This window comes from Macrosteles quadrilineatus, unplaced genomic scaffold, assembly GCF_028750875.1.
Source record: "Macrosteles quadrilineatus isolate MER2022 unplaced genomic scaffold, UCM_ALF_1.0 Scaffold_3__2_contigs__length_128488019, whole genome shotgun sequence".
NCBI lineage: Eukaryota > Metazoa > Arthropoda > Insecta > Hemiptera > Cicadellidae > Macrosteles > Macrosteles quadrilineatus.
In genome coordinates this window covers 47,468,656-47,484,579 of record NW_026542596.1, presented here as the reverse complement: position 1 = coordinate 47,484,579, position 15,924 = coordinate 47,468,656, and the positions used below count along the sequence as shown (strand labels likewise).

At 34.6% G+C, this 15,924-nt stretch overlaps 2 protein-coding genes across 5 annotated transcripts in view; one reads left to right on the top strand and one right to left on the bottom strand.

Annotated features, from left to right (window-relative positions):
• LOC128988607 (BTB/POZ domain-containing protein 6-B-like) overlaps positions 1-15,924 on the top strand; it is a 76,442-nt gene that overhangs the window by 4,217 nt on the left and 56,301 nt on the right. For all 4 annotated transcript variants that reach the window (XM_054410052.1, XM_054410051.1, XM_054410049.1 and 1 more), the window contains exon 3: positions 10,737-10,878. In XM_054410052.1, the coding sequence (XP_054266027.1) occupies positions 10,847-10,878 (32 nt within the window). In that variant the 5' untranslated portion in view covers positions 10,737-10,846. The remainder of the gene's footprint in view (positions 1-10,736; positions 10,879-15,924) is intronic.
• Positions 316-975, bottom strand: LOC128989175 (uncharacterized). Its single transcript, XM_054411046.1, has 2 exons — positions 759-975; positions 316-575 (listed from the first exon to the last, which is right to left on the bottom strand). The coding sequence occupies exons 1-2, from the start codon at positions 973-975 to the stop codon at positions 316-318; spliced, it is 477 nt and encodes a 158-aa protein (XP_054267021.1).

Here is a 15,924-nt window from a genome sequence, read left to right as displayed (position 1 = left end):
TTTAAAACGTGAAAAATTATTCTGACTCTTTGGCTTCTTCAACTTTATAGATCCAATTTCTCCGGCAGTCCATTGTGATCTCAAAACTGTAGATGGACTGTATTGCACACCCCGTGGGTTCCCAACATCAGACTTGGATCTAGGCAAATACGGTGAAGCGTCATTTCTTGATATTGATGGTGATGTAGACTCCTGAAGAATAGGCCAAACTCTTTGAAAGTTTAAATTCATTGTGCTCCATCGTTCTTTTGAAAGTATGACTACTTTTTTCTGCTTCTTGTTGATGTCCCTCAATAGTCCTTCCAACTTCCTCTTTCACTTTCCAGGATGATTTTCATCCTCCTCTACCTCAATTGGCCTTAGATGGTCTGCATGGCAGACTCTTGTTTTGCCAAGAACACTAACCAAATATGTAACTGGACTTTTACACTGTAATATACGACCTGAGACCCAACTAACTTTCTCCTGTCTGACCGTTTTAACCAACACCTTCTGATTTTCATTAAAAAATCTACAAGCACCTCTAAGCCTATCTGAGGCTCGTTTCCGCATTTCCTGCTTCTTCCTTGACTCGTCTAGTAGATTAGGTTTTAACATAGTCAATATTGTCTGAGGTTTCCAATGTAAAAACAGCTCAGCCGGGCTCAACCGTTTACTGACGATGGAGTATTACGATATGCGAAAAGAAAGTTATCCAATTTATACTACAGTGACGTCTGCTGTGATGATTTTTCAAACCAAAACTTGCCTTAACAAACCTTTCTTAACTTCTTGAACAGAACGCTTGGCTGCTCCATTGGAGGCAGGGTGATATGGTGGAGAAATTGTTGGTTTCACACCATTTTTCCTAAGAAACTCCCTGAACTGGCTGGTAAAAGATGTGCCGTTGTCACACACCAACTCCTCAGGTAAACCATAAGCAGCAAATAGTGTACAAAGTTTCTCAATGGTCTTTCCCGTGGAAATAGAACCCATTAAAAATTCTCTTTGAAAAACTATCCATTACAATCAACATTTGCTGTCCAAAATTAGTAAACACATGGTGTCCCCCAGGGATCTGTGCTAGGCCCACTCCTCTTTATCTGCTATGTAAAAAATATTGCACAAACACTCAAAAAAATACCACAAGACAACTTGGTGTTGTATGCTGATGATTCAAATCTGAAAGTGTCAGCGCAAACTGCCGAAGATGTTGAAATCCTATCTTGCCTAGAGTTAGCTAATTTAACAGACTTCTTTAACAATCATAAATTAAAATTAAATCCATCAAAAAGTACTTTTGTTTCCTTTAAGATTGCTCAGTGCAGGAGAAAGTTTGAACCTACAATTACAATTGACTCTAAGCTAATAGAAATTGAAAAGTCTACTAGATTTTTGGGGTTGGAAATAGATGAGAATTTGAACTGGAATCGTCATGTTGAAAAAATCCTTCCTAAAATTAACTCAGGAATATTCGCCACTGTTTGAGGATTTTTTAAACTTTTAGTCATAGTCATAGTATTAGGTTTTGATATGACACTATTCTCATGTACTATGTGTGCATATTGTGAATAAAGATGATTTGACTTTGACTTTGTCTGGTGGTTGGATCTTCAGCAAAATCGATATGAATTTGGCGCCATCTCTCGGAAGTTTCACAGCATTTCTTGTACTTTGACAAATCAAACAAAATAACACAGAATCCTCAAATACTTTTTCGACCCCATGCCACCACACGAAGGCTGCGTGCCAACAATTTCATTCCAGTAATTCCAGGATGTTGTTCATGATGCAATATCTGGATGACTTTACCTTGCAATTTCTTAAATATGATTACTCTACTGCCCCATAAAAATGCAATTTTTATCCACTGACAATTCATCTCTTCTTCTCTGGAATGGAATTAACATTGGATCTACAATTTCACACCACCCATACAAGATAAAATCCCGAACTTTAGACAACAGGGTCAATCCATATCAAGTGATCCAGAAATAAAATAATTGGTTGCTTGACCACTTTTAAAATAAATAATATTTTTATCCTAGATACCTCTATCAATTCTGGGTTCAAAAGTGATGAAACAAAAAGCATATTAATCTGGAAGAAACAGCCTAAATATTATGTTCAGTACATATTTATTGAAATGTGTATCAAAAACCGTTTTAAACCCATCTCAACATTTCATAAGAAAACGGAAAAATTTCAACTTTTGAAGGCGTATTACCATTGGAACGAATAAAATCTCAGACTTGATTTTTTTTGTGTATAGCAACTCAGTTTTTTGCAAATTTCAAAAACTGAAATTTTTTGAAAAATTCAAATGTTGAGTCTCAATATCTTTGTTGGGACAAAGTTTAAAAATCTTAAATTTTTACCAAAAACTCCTCTTATGGTTGTTATACTGCTGTATGAATTTCATCTTTGAGATTTACTTTTAAGCTAAGTTACAGTATCATGAAAATTGCAAAAAACCCATAAGCTCAGCCAACGCGGCTAGTACCGTATGTAGCTTAAAGATTAATTTATAGGTGTAGGTAATTATTTTATTTAATGTAAACTTATCTTAATGTACATTTCAAAAATCCAATACAGATTTTTGACTTAAACTTTGTACCCAAAGTACAAATTATATGTAAGGTACTAAAAATAAATAAAATCCTGCTAAATTTTAAGTTTTATTCATCATTTAGCTTAAATAAAACGTAAGTCAATTCTATTTATATTGAGGTCTTAAAATGTATTTTCCATTTAGATTTAATGTACCGTAACCTGTAACACAAAAGTGTTTATTGTAATATTTTGAAAAGGAATAACTCATATTCTGTGGGAACTGATACAGTCTCCAGTACCTACAGGAAGTCGTAAATGAGTCACAAAACACAGTTTTTCTTAACAAAATAAATCATTTTCATAACACATGAAGAAACCACTCAACACCACAACAGACTCCTGGACCAATTTGAGAACTGTTTAAAGATTACTGGAACAAGAAGCCTTCATTATTTTATTCCTGTACCGGACAGTAGTAATGTTAGGTGCTTCATAACCTCACTAGCAACTGAATATGAAGTTCATTCAACCTCAAAAGCTGTAAAAATTACACTTCATACCAAAGACTCTATTGCATTTGTGTATGACAGTGGTGAGTGGCAGAGGTGATTGACATCAGTTACTAAAATAAAGATCCAGCAGGACCAACAACCGCCTTTAAAACAAATGAGAAAGACCAAGCTTGGGTGCCTATAAACAAAAGTTTTGAGAAAATTAAATCTCTTTTAACTGACAAAAACCACTGGAAGGACAAACCCAAACTGAATGAAGAAACATCCAAACTTCTTAATTAACATAATAGAAGTAGAACAAAAAACACTAAGAAGTAAAAATAGTTGTATACAATTCTTGAAGAACTTGTCTTTCAAACAGCTTTTGTATGTGAAATTTATAATATTCTTTATCTATATATTAATGCGCAAGCAGGTTTCTTTTCACAGTCATAACTCGATAACGGCTGGACGGATTTTAACGTTTGAAGTGTCAAATTTTCATGTAGATGTGCAAATACGTCTCAGAATATCAAGAAAGGGCAGCACTTAAGTACAGTTAAGGGCTAAAGTTTGGGAATGGCGGCGCTATCTGTTGACAATAATTCAAACCAACAAACTCAATTCCCTTTGTTTACAACTAAACATATGGACATATGGTAGCTTGAAATAGTTTTTAAGTTTAACCACAGACTGTAGGACTTATTACTTCCAGAGCAAAGCTGGAATTTTATATTTTTTTTAAATATCTGTTAACTAAGTCTATCGTATTTTACTGAATTATCATGTAGTTTTGTTTACAGTTCGGTGTGATTATGTGAATGTTTGAAAGTGATTATTCACAGTGCAGTTACCCTTTACATTACCATATTATCATGTAATTTACAATGTGTATCAAAATTCCTTTTAGTGTTTTCTGTTGATTGGTTAACTTTCGCATTTTATCTAAATTTAAAATTAAATGCCACAAGAAATACGAAGAACTGTGAGTGGCTGGAGGGAACGCAAACGTGACCGCTTGCATCAACCTCCCAATTTGACGGATACAGAGTGGCAGTACCACCGTTGGGATACATCTAACCTCGGACAAATTAACATGTCGGCCTCAGTCACTAACAAGACTACAAGATCGCGCCACTCATCCTACACTCATCCTTCACTCATATTAAAATATACGTTAAAATACGCACATAGTGGGGTCCCCATCTTAAATAATTGATAATTGATAACGTTAAATATTTACATTGTGGTGGCTTACATTGTAAGCAAGAAAAGACTGGCCGAGACAGTTCAATTTTTACTCTTTGTTGCCATAAATTAAAGGTTTGGTCACCTCATTTGCGGAATTCACCATACTTTCAGGAACTTATTGGAAACTCCCAATCTGAAAACAGGGCTATGAGGCTTGGATCCAGAAATTATCTGGATAGAATTCGTCAATTCAATTCCGCCTTTGACATGGTCAGCTCTGAAGCTAATTTTGACGAGAGGGTCGCACAGGGGATCTACAATTTCAAGATCCATGACACGTTTTACCACTGAGTAGGTAATCTAAGAAGGTCATGATCCTGAATACCCACAGATCAAAGCTGTGGCAGAAATTTGTAGGGACGAGAGCTCCGAGGAGTCAAGTTAGATTCTTAAGTGCATAGTAAGAGACAAAATAAGTGACTTCCCTTGCTACAATGATGCTACCTGTATAGACGTCGCAGAGCACCACCTGTCCAAATAAATCTTTGTTTTTTTTTTCAAAAACGAATAGTGTCAAACGTGAATCCGTTCTACATACGTCATTAAATCCACTCTTATGTTCCAAACCGGATATTTTGGTTGGGGCACCTAATTTAAACACGCCTAAAACAGAACATATCGTAGAAATAATTTAACAATGCTATAGTATGTGTCGTACTGGTTGGCGTCAAGAGAGGGATTTAGCTTGCTACATTAGGTTTGAAAAGCTCACTTTACAGCACAGCTTTACAGTGTGTGGTTGACATCTACGTTCTCATAGAGGACACCCGCCCACAGTACATAAGAGATAACCAAAGCAGTATGAGAACGGATCTATATTTAAATATTTTACCGTAGATTACTTTTATAATTTTTTACAACATAATATTTTTCACATTTTTTAATTACTTTAGAGCGACTCTATGATTGAGGTTTTGCTGTTTATGTTTTTTGTTCTTCATTATTTTATTACAAGTTGCAGTTTTGCTCGATTTCGAGCAACATGCTATCTAGTTAAAATAAAAGTGGTTCAATAAATTTATAAATGAGCTAAAAATATTTAGGCCTATTGGAAAAAAATGTGTAAACCTGAATGAAAATAACCTGATAAAAAGTTTTTTTTTTATTTCACAAAGACAAGAAATTTGACAGAAAAGACTATACATTACTTTAAAGTAAGTTAGGTAAGTTTACATTAAATAAAATAATTGCCTACACCTATAAATTTATTTTTAAGCTACCTTCAGTACTAGCCGCGTTGGCCGAACTTATGGGGTTTTTGCGATTTTCATGATACTGTTACTTAGCTTAAGGTAACACAGTACCTACTCAAATATAAAATTTTATAATTTTTTTTTTATTTAGTTTTGTAGAACAGACTTTTCTGAACATGTAGATAATAAAAATTGAGGAAGGAAAAAAATATTTTTAAAATTTTCAGCTACTTTTATATTAACTATTGCAGCCTAATTTAGCAGGTCCAAGGTCCTACTACTAATCAAGACGCAGAGGGTACACCGTCAAATATAAAATTTTTAAAAATTTTTATTATTTAGTTTTGTAGAACACACTCTCCTGAACACGTACATACCAAATATTATGGAAGAAAAAAATATTTTAAGCTATACAGCGACTTTTATACACTCTTACTTTAGCATGCCCAAGGGTCCTACTACTACCCTTGACAGGGGGTACTTTTGTCGTTTTGCGAAAGTCAAGTGGTTTTTAGTCAGGTACACTTTTCTTCCTCAATTATAATCCAATTTCAATAAAAATTGGTGTGTGTGTTCCTCATATGATAAGGAACAATAATACAAATCAGTTTCCATGAAAACCAAAAACCTTTGAAATAAAAAATATTTTATGTTAAAAAATTACAAAATATTTTATACAATTTTTAAAATCATACTAACAATTTAATTTTGCTCAAAAACTTTTTTTGCTTCATATTATTGTTGGTAATAATGTATTAAACTTAGTACAAAAATTTCAAGTTAATAGGTTAATATTTGTAAAAGTTATGTGTACCTAAAAACTGTCATTTTAACATGGGCGGGATAGGGAGTACTGTGTCACCTTAAAAGTAAATCTCAAAGATGAAATTCATACAGCAGTATAACAACCATAAGAGGGGTTTTTGGTAAAAATTTCAGATTTTTAAACTTTGTCCCAACAAAGATATTGAGACTCAAAATTTGAATTTTTCAAAAGATTTCAGTTTTTGAAAAATGATAAGTCTCATGGTTGATGTTTGAAATACAGACAGTTCTAACTTACTGAGTTGCTACACACACAAAAAAAATCAAGTCTGAGATTTTATTCGTTCCAATGGTAATACGCCTTCAAAAGTTGAAATTTTTCCATTTTCTTATGAAATGTTGAGATGGGTTGAAAACTGATTTTATACACATTTCAATAAATATGTACTGAACATAATATTTGGGCTGTTTCTTCCAGATTAAAATGCTTTTTGTTTCATCACTCTAGTGTTCATGGTTACCGAGTTATGCAAGTTAACGCAAACCCTTACATGAGCGAAAATTTGTGTGTTCCGCAAAACAAAAATGGCCGCCGTAGGAGTAACAAAAGAGATCAAAAAATTTAAAAATCACTTTTGAACCCAGAATTGATAAAGCTATCTAGGATAAAAATATTATTTATTTTAAAAATGGTCAAGCAACCCCTGATGGATCACTTGATATGGATAGACCCAACAGTGTGTCTTTATCAGGCAAATGTCCTATCTCTAAAGAAGTGATTGGAGAATCGTCACCCCCGATCTGAAGAAATTCATTTCTGTTACACAAGATTCCACATGAGATACATCATTTTCATTTAACTCCAAAGTTTCACCCTCGGGTAGTGGTAAGTGTGACAACACATCAGCGTGAGGCAAACTGGAACCCTTCCGATATTTTACCTCGAAATTGTAGGCAGACAAAATCAGGGCCCATCTTGTTCAACTTAACTAGTAAGGCACAGGCCTAAATTTGCAAACCTTAGGAACAGCATTGTCCTTGTGAGTGACTTGAGCCTTTACACCTTTTATTTCTCCTGGCCCCCCTTGAAACACTGCATTGTACTTTTTCTTTAAGGCCTCTACTTTAGCCTCAAGTTTAACACTAGGCAACACAACTTTACAATTAGGTTGCTTCAATTCACATGTAGTAACATTCATTGTAGACTTAGATTTAGTACCAGTAGTATCATACGATCTTGAAAATACAGCATGCCAATCCAATTTTAATTTCGCTAACCAGTTCCTTCGTAGCAAAATAGGCTGGTCTTTACGACAAACCTCAACAATCAACAGTGGTAACACTAGGATCTGGGTTTTATGTAAAACTCTAACCTCAGCTTGACCTAGAACAGGCACTTCATCGCCTGTGTAAGTTCGCAAACTCATAGAAACGGGCTTTAATTCAATTTGAGAAAAATGTTCATTAAAAACGTCTGAAGGACAAACTGATACAGCTGATCAATTTCCATCTCCACCAGAACCTTCTTTATAGTTAGCCTTACCTTGTAAGCTGCTATACCATTGTTTAAGCCAAAGTTGTACAAATGCACATTATATTTGAAACTTCATTGCAGCTTGAGCTAAGTTCATTGACATCATCTTCGGAGTAACACTTAAATTTACATTAATATTAGTCATACCAGCACCACTAGCTGAATTGAACTGACTACCAGCCAGTCTATTTTGAATCACATGTGAAAAATTGGGCTTGGAATTTAAATGACAAATTTCCTGTTTTGGATTTAACAAACTTGTCTGTTTTTCAGCCTGCTCTAATCTGAGTGCCAAACTATAATCTTCATCAAATTCTTGATCCACAGACAATAATTTTTCCCTTATGACCCATTACTTATCCCTGAAATATGCTTGTCTCTAAGGGCCTCTTTTAAGAATGTACCAAATTTACATGAACTAGCTAAACGTTAAATCACTACAACAAACTCTGAAATACTCTCACTAGATTTTTGCACACAAGAATAAAAAGTGTATCTCTCTGCTACCACCAATTTCTCTGGAGAAAAATAGTTCTCAAGCACTTTATCTAACTCTTTATAACTTTTTTAGGATTTTTTGAGAGGATAGCAGGCTTACCTGAATGGGAAAGAGTCCAAACTGGCACAGGAAACACAAAACAAAACTTTACACTATATACACAAAACATTAGAATATTTCACTGTCACTGACAGCATTTTCAACTAAGGAAGAGAGAGTTTTCTAGATGTCCAAAATGGTGGCCAGTGAGTTGTTGAGTCAGTGTTGCCAATAGTATGAATTCAAAAAACACAGTTTCAGTTTATCTTATATGCACTATATATATATGAATAAATAAATATGTAAGCCTGCTAGTTGGGTTGGATGGAAGTGGAGTGCGTTAGATGAAAGGTATTATCTCAGGCCCTTGTGCTCTATGCTACACCCTTAACCTCTTTATAACTTTTGATATCTACAGCTGCAGGTGAAACTAAATCAGACAAAATCGTTAAAACTTTTGGGTCTACTTTATTAAAACAGAAACTTTAGTATGGTCATCAATCTCATTAGCTTTGTAATAATGCTTAAGCCTCATTGCTAGTGATGTAAAATACCTGGGTATTTACCCGGGTAAATACCCATAATCCAGAAATACCCGGGTATTTTGGGTATTTATGAAATCGATTGAAATTAATTCATATTTACCCCTAAATATGTTATTGTTATCATTACATGATAAATTAGGGTAGTCTATAACACCTTTTACAGTAACTTGAAGCTTTGCTAGTACCTTTAATTGAATGATTTAGCACTTTTCCTTATGAAATCAAGACAACACCTCATCAAAGAAATAGTGAACCTAAACCTACTTCTACTGTTATTAAATTATGATAGTTAAAATTTGTATCGTGTAAATGGCTTGGAAGGCTAGACAGACCCAAAGCCTGATTGATATAGGCAGAATGGCAGAATACTGAAAGTACAGTAGACTCCCTCTCATCCGGACTCCTCGGGACCGAGGCTAGTCCGGATAACGGGTTTTCCGGTTAAACCGATGTCCCCAAAAATTTTTTGTATCACAAGTTTATGAAATTAGTTTTTTTTTATACCATTGATAGCAACAAAAGATCTAGAACAAAAATATTATTAAATCCTGCCATCCTACAGATTGAATTTTAATTATTTTCTTAAGTTGTTTACACATAGGCCACTACTAGGTTAAATTTTCCTGTTTTTCTAAATAATAACTATTACTTTACTAATTATTTTTCTTCACTTTCTATCAAATAAATTCATCTATCTATCATTGAAATTTAAAAAAAAAATTATAAGTAGTCAGGACCAGTGCAACCATGCGACCAGGGTATTTATGCTTTATGCTCAGACCTGGGTATTTATGGCGATTATACCAAGAAGTAAAATGCTAGTAGTGTCCATATGAAATTTTGTTAAACACATTTTGTTATCATTTTACTATCCTTACAGGGTAATAATTGCAAAAAAACATCTCAATCTTCTCTAACTTTAATACAAATTATAAATACCCAGTTTTTGGGTATTTACCCGGGCCTGGGGTAAATACCCAGGTAAATACCCAATTTATATTTACCTACCAACTGGGTATTTACCCGGCCCACATCACTACTCATTGCATATGATTCAATGAACTCATCTTGTGGGTTGAATCAAGTTGAATTCAACAACTTTACCTAGTCCTGCCATCTTAGTCTTTAAGTTTACCTCCCTTTTTTCTGGAAATTTAGATTTTTCTTCTTCAGGATTCTGGTATATTTAAAAAAAAAACTTTACATTTACTAGACTCACTATCACTCGGATCGGGGTCCGTTTAACTCAACTGCGCCATTGTAATATTTTAAAAGAACATGATAAAATCTAGTGCATTCAATTTATCCTCCATTTCAATCACAACTGAATTAATTATTATTGTTATTTAAACAAACTTAACAATCAGAATAAAACAAAAGTTTTTAACATCTGGAATTCAAACAAAATTATAAAATCAAATGCTGCTTCTTACACAATTAAGATAAACATATATTACACTCTTTAAACATTCGTGGTGACATTGCTCGCTTTGAAGGCCCTTCGGGGTAACATAGTTTGCTTTAAATAGGTTCCAAACTCGTGTTCCAAATGGGCAGATTTTTGAAATAGCAGGAATGATTTTTTTGCCTCTGGAGACATTAAAGTAAAAGAGTGATTCAATTTCGGGTCTCGTTCTTACGATTTTTTTCTACTATCTAGGCTTTAGTTTTTCACATTACTTCAGGCCACTTAAGATTAAATCCACTGGTATGGTGATTAGCTGGATTTGAACCCAAGACCTCGAGGACTGTGGTCCTGTGATATACCACTAGACCAGCTCGTTCCCCTAACTGACTTACCATGAGACCTACTGTAATACAAACAGTCACATGAATGGGCTTGTAGAGAAAGTATTGCAAACATGTTACAGTCTAGTTTGATTGCAGGAGAGGATTGGAGCAGTGAAGCTAATGTTGATGGCTCACAGTCCAGTGTTCAGGTTAGAACTGGAGGATAGTGGTCTGAGAGAGAAGAATGATGTTCCCTTAAAAGACATATGTACCCGGACACCTTCAGAAACGTGCTCAAGTAAGTAAATGTCTGACATTTTAATTTATCTATCATCCTCCTATGTTTTCAAGGCTATAACTCAATACCATGGCTACTAGGTTACTAATATGCCACTCAACTAAAATATATAGCCTACATACTATTAATAAAACCAGATATAACTCAATCTAGAATTGAGACTTAATGTCTTGTGTAGAATGTTGAAATCAATTCTTAAATGTCTAATGGAATTTGGTTTTGGATAGCTCTAGTCATTCAAATAGAGTATTGTTAAAAAAAAATATGTCTAATCATAGGGACAGGTCCTAAAATAGTTTAGGCCTAACTAAAATATATTCTACCAACAGGATCATGGAATTACTGTGCCATTGTCAGCAAAAGAAATACTATAGTGGCTTGTAGGGGTAAAGGTCCCTTAATACTTGTTGTAAATAACTATGAAGAAGGAGGTTCTTCTTTAACTATTTTTATTACTTTTATGATAAAATTATTCAAGAAACTGATAGAAAATAGAATTTAATGAGCATGACAAAAACATAAGTGTATGCATTATAAAAACCAGGAATGAACTGTTAGGTAACCATAGCAACTCATTTAAACAAAACCAAAGTTATACTTTTATAAAAAAAACAAATAACTGTCCAGCTGGTTTTCAACAGTATTGAAGCACTCACCACAGTACTGATGGTAAGCACGAACAAGATCTATAGTAGAGAAAACTTTTTTACCGTGCAAATTTAGAGAAAAGTCCTGAATGTGAGGAATAGGGTAGCGATCAGGAATGGTTCTGGCATTTAGGGCTCTGTAGTCTCCACATGGTCTCCATTCGTCTCCTTTTTTGGGAACCATATGAAGAGGGGATGACCAGCTGCTAGAAGAAGGTCTAGCTATTGTAATGACTCAAAATTCAATGTTTATAATTATAGTCCTTATTTTATTTTCAAACTCAATCTTGTTATATTTTCAATATTTATCCATGTCCATTTTTAATATTATTAAAACCATATTGTCTCAACATATATATAATTTACTATCAAAATTTATTCATTGGCTTATCCAAAATTATTATTCAAAAACAAATCCTCCAATCAGAACACCATCCATCTGGGTTCAAGATTATTAATAAAATTCAACCATGTTTTTATTGATGTGAACCCCATAACTTGATATGATTTACAACAATGAAAAGGAGAGTGCAGTTTAGCTATTCAAGACTAGCTGTGTACCCGTTCTACGCACGGGGATCTTATAATATTCAGTTGAAACCTTCTTATATAACGAACAGCAGTTGGTTTGCATATTTTAAGATATGCTGGCCAAACTATTATACATAGCTTCATTTTATGTTGTTTTTTGTTGTTCCGGATCGGTATGACAATCAATAAAAGGTTAAATTACCTCTGTGTCTGCCGGTCGATCCTATAACGGTAGGCTTACTTTTATTTTTACTATCTGATCTCGTTTGCATGGCTCAATCACGTCCTGGTTAAAGTTCGTTCGCTACGCTCACTCACCTGTATGTTGGAGCTCGTTCGCTGCGCTCACTTTCCTTCAGGTTAGCTCGTTCGCTACGCTCACTTGCCTTCAGGTTAGCTCGTTCGCTACGCTCACTCGCCTCCAGGTTGCAAATTAGCTGTTGTCATAAATGTAAAAGAAATAATAGTGCTAGTGCTGCACCCTGTTGGTAATCCTTGTAACTTTAATGCTATTGAACATCACAGAACAGAACCAACTTGTTTAATTGAAACAGCTGTTAAGATTCAATAATTTCATTTCTCATAAGGTTAACATGGGCTTCCAGAAATTCCACGTCAAAAATCGACAAAAACTTGATTTTCAAGGGTTTACTGTTAAATATCTAACTGTCTCATATTCGATGAAATACGTCTAAAACCATCTCATATATGTATAGTATTTGGAAAATAAGTTTCAGGCGGGACAGTGCTATAGTTATTGAGGAGTAGTTGTAATAAAGTGCGTATTTTAGCGTTACCAAGAGAATGACAGATAGACAGACAGACAGACAGACAGACAGACAGACAGAAATTGAGATAAGGTTTGATTCGGTTTCTCTGACCTATGAAATGTAAAAATAACCAAAAAGTTCATTATTCTAAGCAATGTACAGACAAAACTCTAATTTTATTTATATAGAAGAGCACATAGAAACTATATTAGTTGTGAAATAAATTATGAAAATATAAAGTAAAGTATTGGCAAAATATCCAAATTAAGTTAACCGAAGAAAGAAGAATTTAAGCCTTTAAACTAAGAAGAAAATTATTATTACAGAAGATTGGTGAGAACATTCCATTTATTAACTCAGACTAACTTATAGACTCCTCAAGCATCCATTTGGACCCTATTTACCTCCATTAATTAAAATCAAAATCCTTCCTATTTAATTTATTGTTTTTGAAAGATTATTAAATTTATAATTTACCATACTCATTGAAAATTTAAATTGGAAATCTTTTGATTCGGCCAGCACGAATCCCCACCCCTGAACAATTTTTTTGTAACCCTATATTAATCATTTAACTTATGTACCATTAAATGAAGAAGTTCATGCTTTAAAACCTCTGTCCTCAAATTATTATTGTTTAAGATAAGATTAGAATACAAACCATATTAAGGGTTTATTTCAATGGCGCCCAACGTAATAGGCTTGAATCAAAAGATTTCATAATCGTATGTTGAGACAATCTAAAATAGGCTAATAAATACCAATAGGCTAATAGGCTACTTACGTATGTTAGGCCTACTCTTAAGAAGTTAGGTAGGATTAAGAATCCCGATTTCCCACAACTTATGTCCCACCAATATTAGGTACTAACTAAACGACTTGTAATTCTAAAAATAAATAGGCTACTATAAGGTAAAACAGATTTATTTCATGTCGTAAAGCTTAGGCCTAGCTCATTATTGTTATAACGATACCCAACTTGTCCTATAATATCCCTGTTCCCTTACACCGTCGTAAACAAAATGGCTAACAACGATAACGATAATCACTATAATTTGAGACAACCGAGACGTTATCCTGCATTATCATTTCAACAACACGAATCAGACGAATCGTCAAATCTGTCAACAGAAGAAATGGAAAACCTAACCTATGTAGAAGGCCAAGATGAATCTAACACCGGTTCGGGTTCGGAACGTTTCAATCCCAGTGGACCCAGTGTCGAAGATTTGAACCGGAACGAGAGCGACCAATCAGAATCAACGGACCGGGCCGAGATTATTGAAGTACACCAAAGACCCGCAGCCAATCAAAGCACACATTCACAGTCAGCTGATATTAGAACCACATCGACACACGGAATCATCCGAGGGTTAACGAAGACGCCCGAAGCAAGTTTACAGCTGTTAGAGACCGAGTCTCCGACCATTGAAAACCGTCCCAATGACGTAATACCAACGTTCACACACGCAACTTCTCAACCACCTGAAGTTAAAGCTACGCAAACTACTGAACAACCGGATTTGAACAAAATATTTAATTTTCTAGAACAGTTTAACACTAAACTTGATCAAACCAACACACAACTAAACCAAAAATTAGATCAGACCCGAATAGAGCTAAACCGTGAGATAAAATCATGTCAAAAAATTCTAACAGAACAAATAAATGACATTAGAACAACACAAAGTGAATTTCGCCAGGAATTAAATGTCCTAAAAGCTAACCAACAGTCCCAAAATCAAGAAAACAAAGAATTTCAATTTCAAATCACAAATCAAATTGACGAATCAAAAATAAATATCCAGACATTTGTAACTAATAACTTGGAACAACAAGAACAAAAGTTAGAACAAAATATGAAAGCATTAGTGCTACAAACAAAAACCGACAGTGAAAATATTGCTAAATATTATGCACAATCCATCCACAATGAAATTGTTCCTAAATTACACATACAAAATAATCTTATCCAAGAACAACAAAACGAAATTAAAACTATTACTGAAACTCTAAACAAATGTGAAAGTGAAGTACAGTCACTAAAACTGAAACATCATTCACCAATCCGGAACGACAATCCTATTCAAATCATATGTTCGGGATCTGACCCAATGGAAAGACAAATCCCTAAATTCAATGGAAGAACTATAAATCCAAATGAATATCTACAAAAACTTAAACGGTTCTACACTAAAAGGATAGAAAGAAATCCTAATAACGACCCTGTTGAAATTCTGAAAGATCTGCTCGACGTCAGTTTTGAAGGACCAGCGTCCAGATGGCTTCAACTGGTTAAGGCAGACATTAACAGTTGGGAAAGATTCTCCGAAGAATTCACCATGAAATACTGGAGCCGTGAAGTACAAAGAGGAGTACGTAGCAAGATTGAAGCCGAACATTACAAACCTAATGGAACGCTCAACAGAACTGAATATTTTACTGAGAGAGTCCTATTGCTACAGTCTATTACACCACAAATGACTGAAGAGGAAATAGTGATCCTGTTAAGCGAACGATTTGATCAACTCATCCAAGATAGCATTCAAGTACAGAACGTGACAACAATTCGAGCATTCGAAAGACTTCTGCAAAAAGAAGATATCCGAGATGGACCCAAAAGGAGCAAACCTGCGAACTACCATAATATGGATCACCGACCAAATAGTCCTACACATCGTAACAAGACTCCACCATATAGCTCTGATATTAACCATCGAGCCTATCAACCAAAAACATCATCTTATGCTATACGGACACCACACCAAGAACATCAAGAACCTAGAGAACACCAATATCAGCCATACAACCGTTTCAGACATGATTCTCGCAAAAACTACAATCAAAACCACAGACAGCATCCTTATACCAATACGCTCACTGATCAAAACCGATACCACCAAAGGCCTAATCAATACTATTACAATAACAGCAAACCATATCCTACAAATGAGCAAAAACAAGTATGTGCCATGATAAGTCAAGACAGTCCACATGACACAGCAACACAACAAAGATCTCCAACAAATTTCAACCCCTCATACACCAGCCAGGGAAACGACCCGTCGCTGTAGATGTAAGCCGAGGACCATCAACTA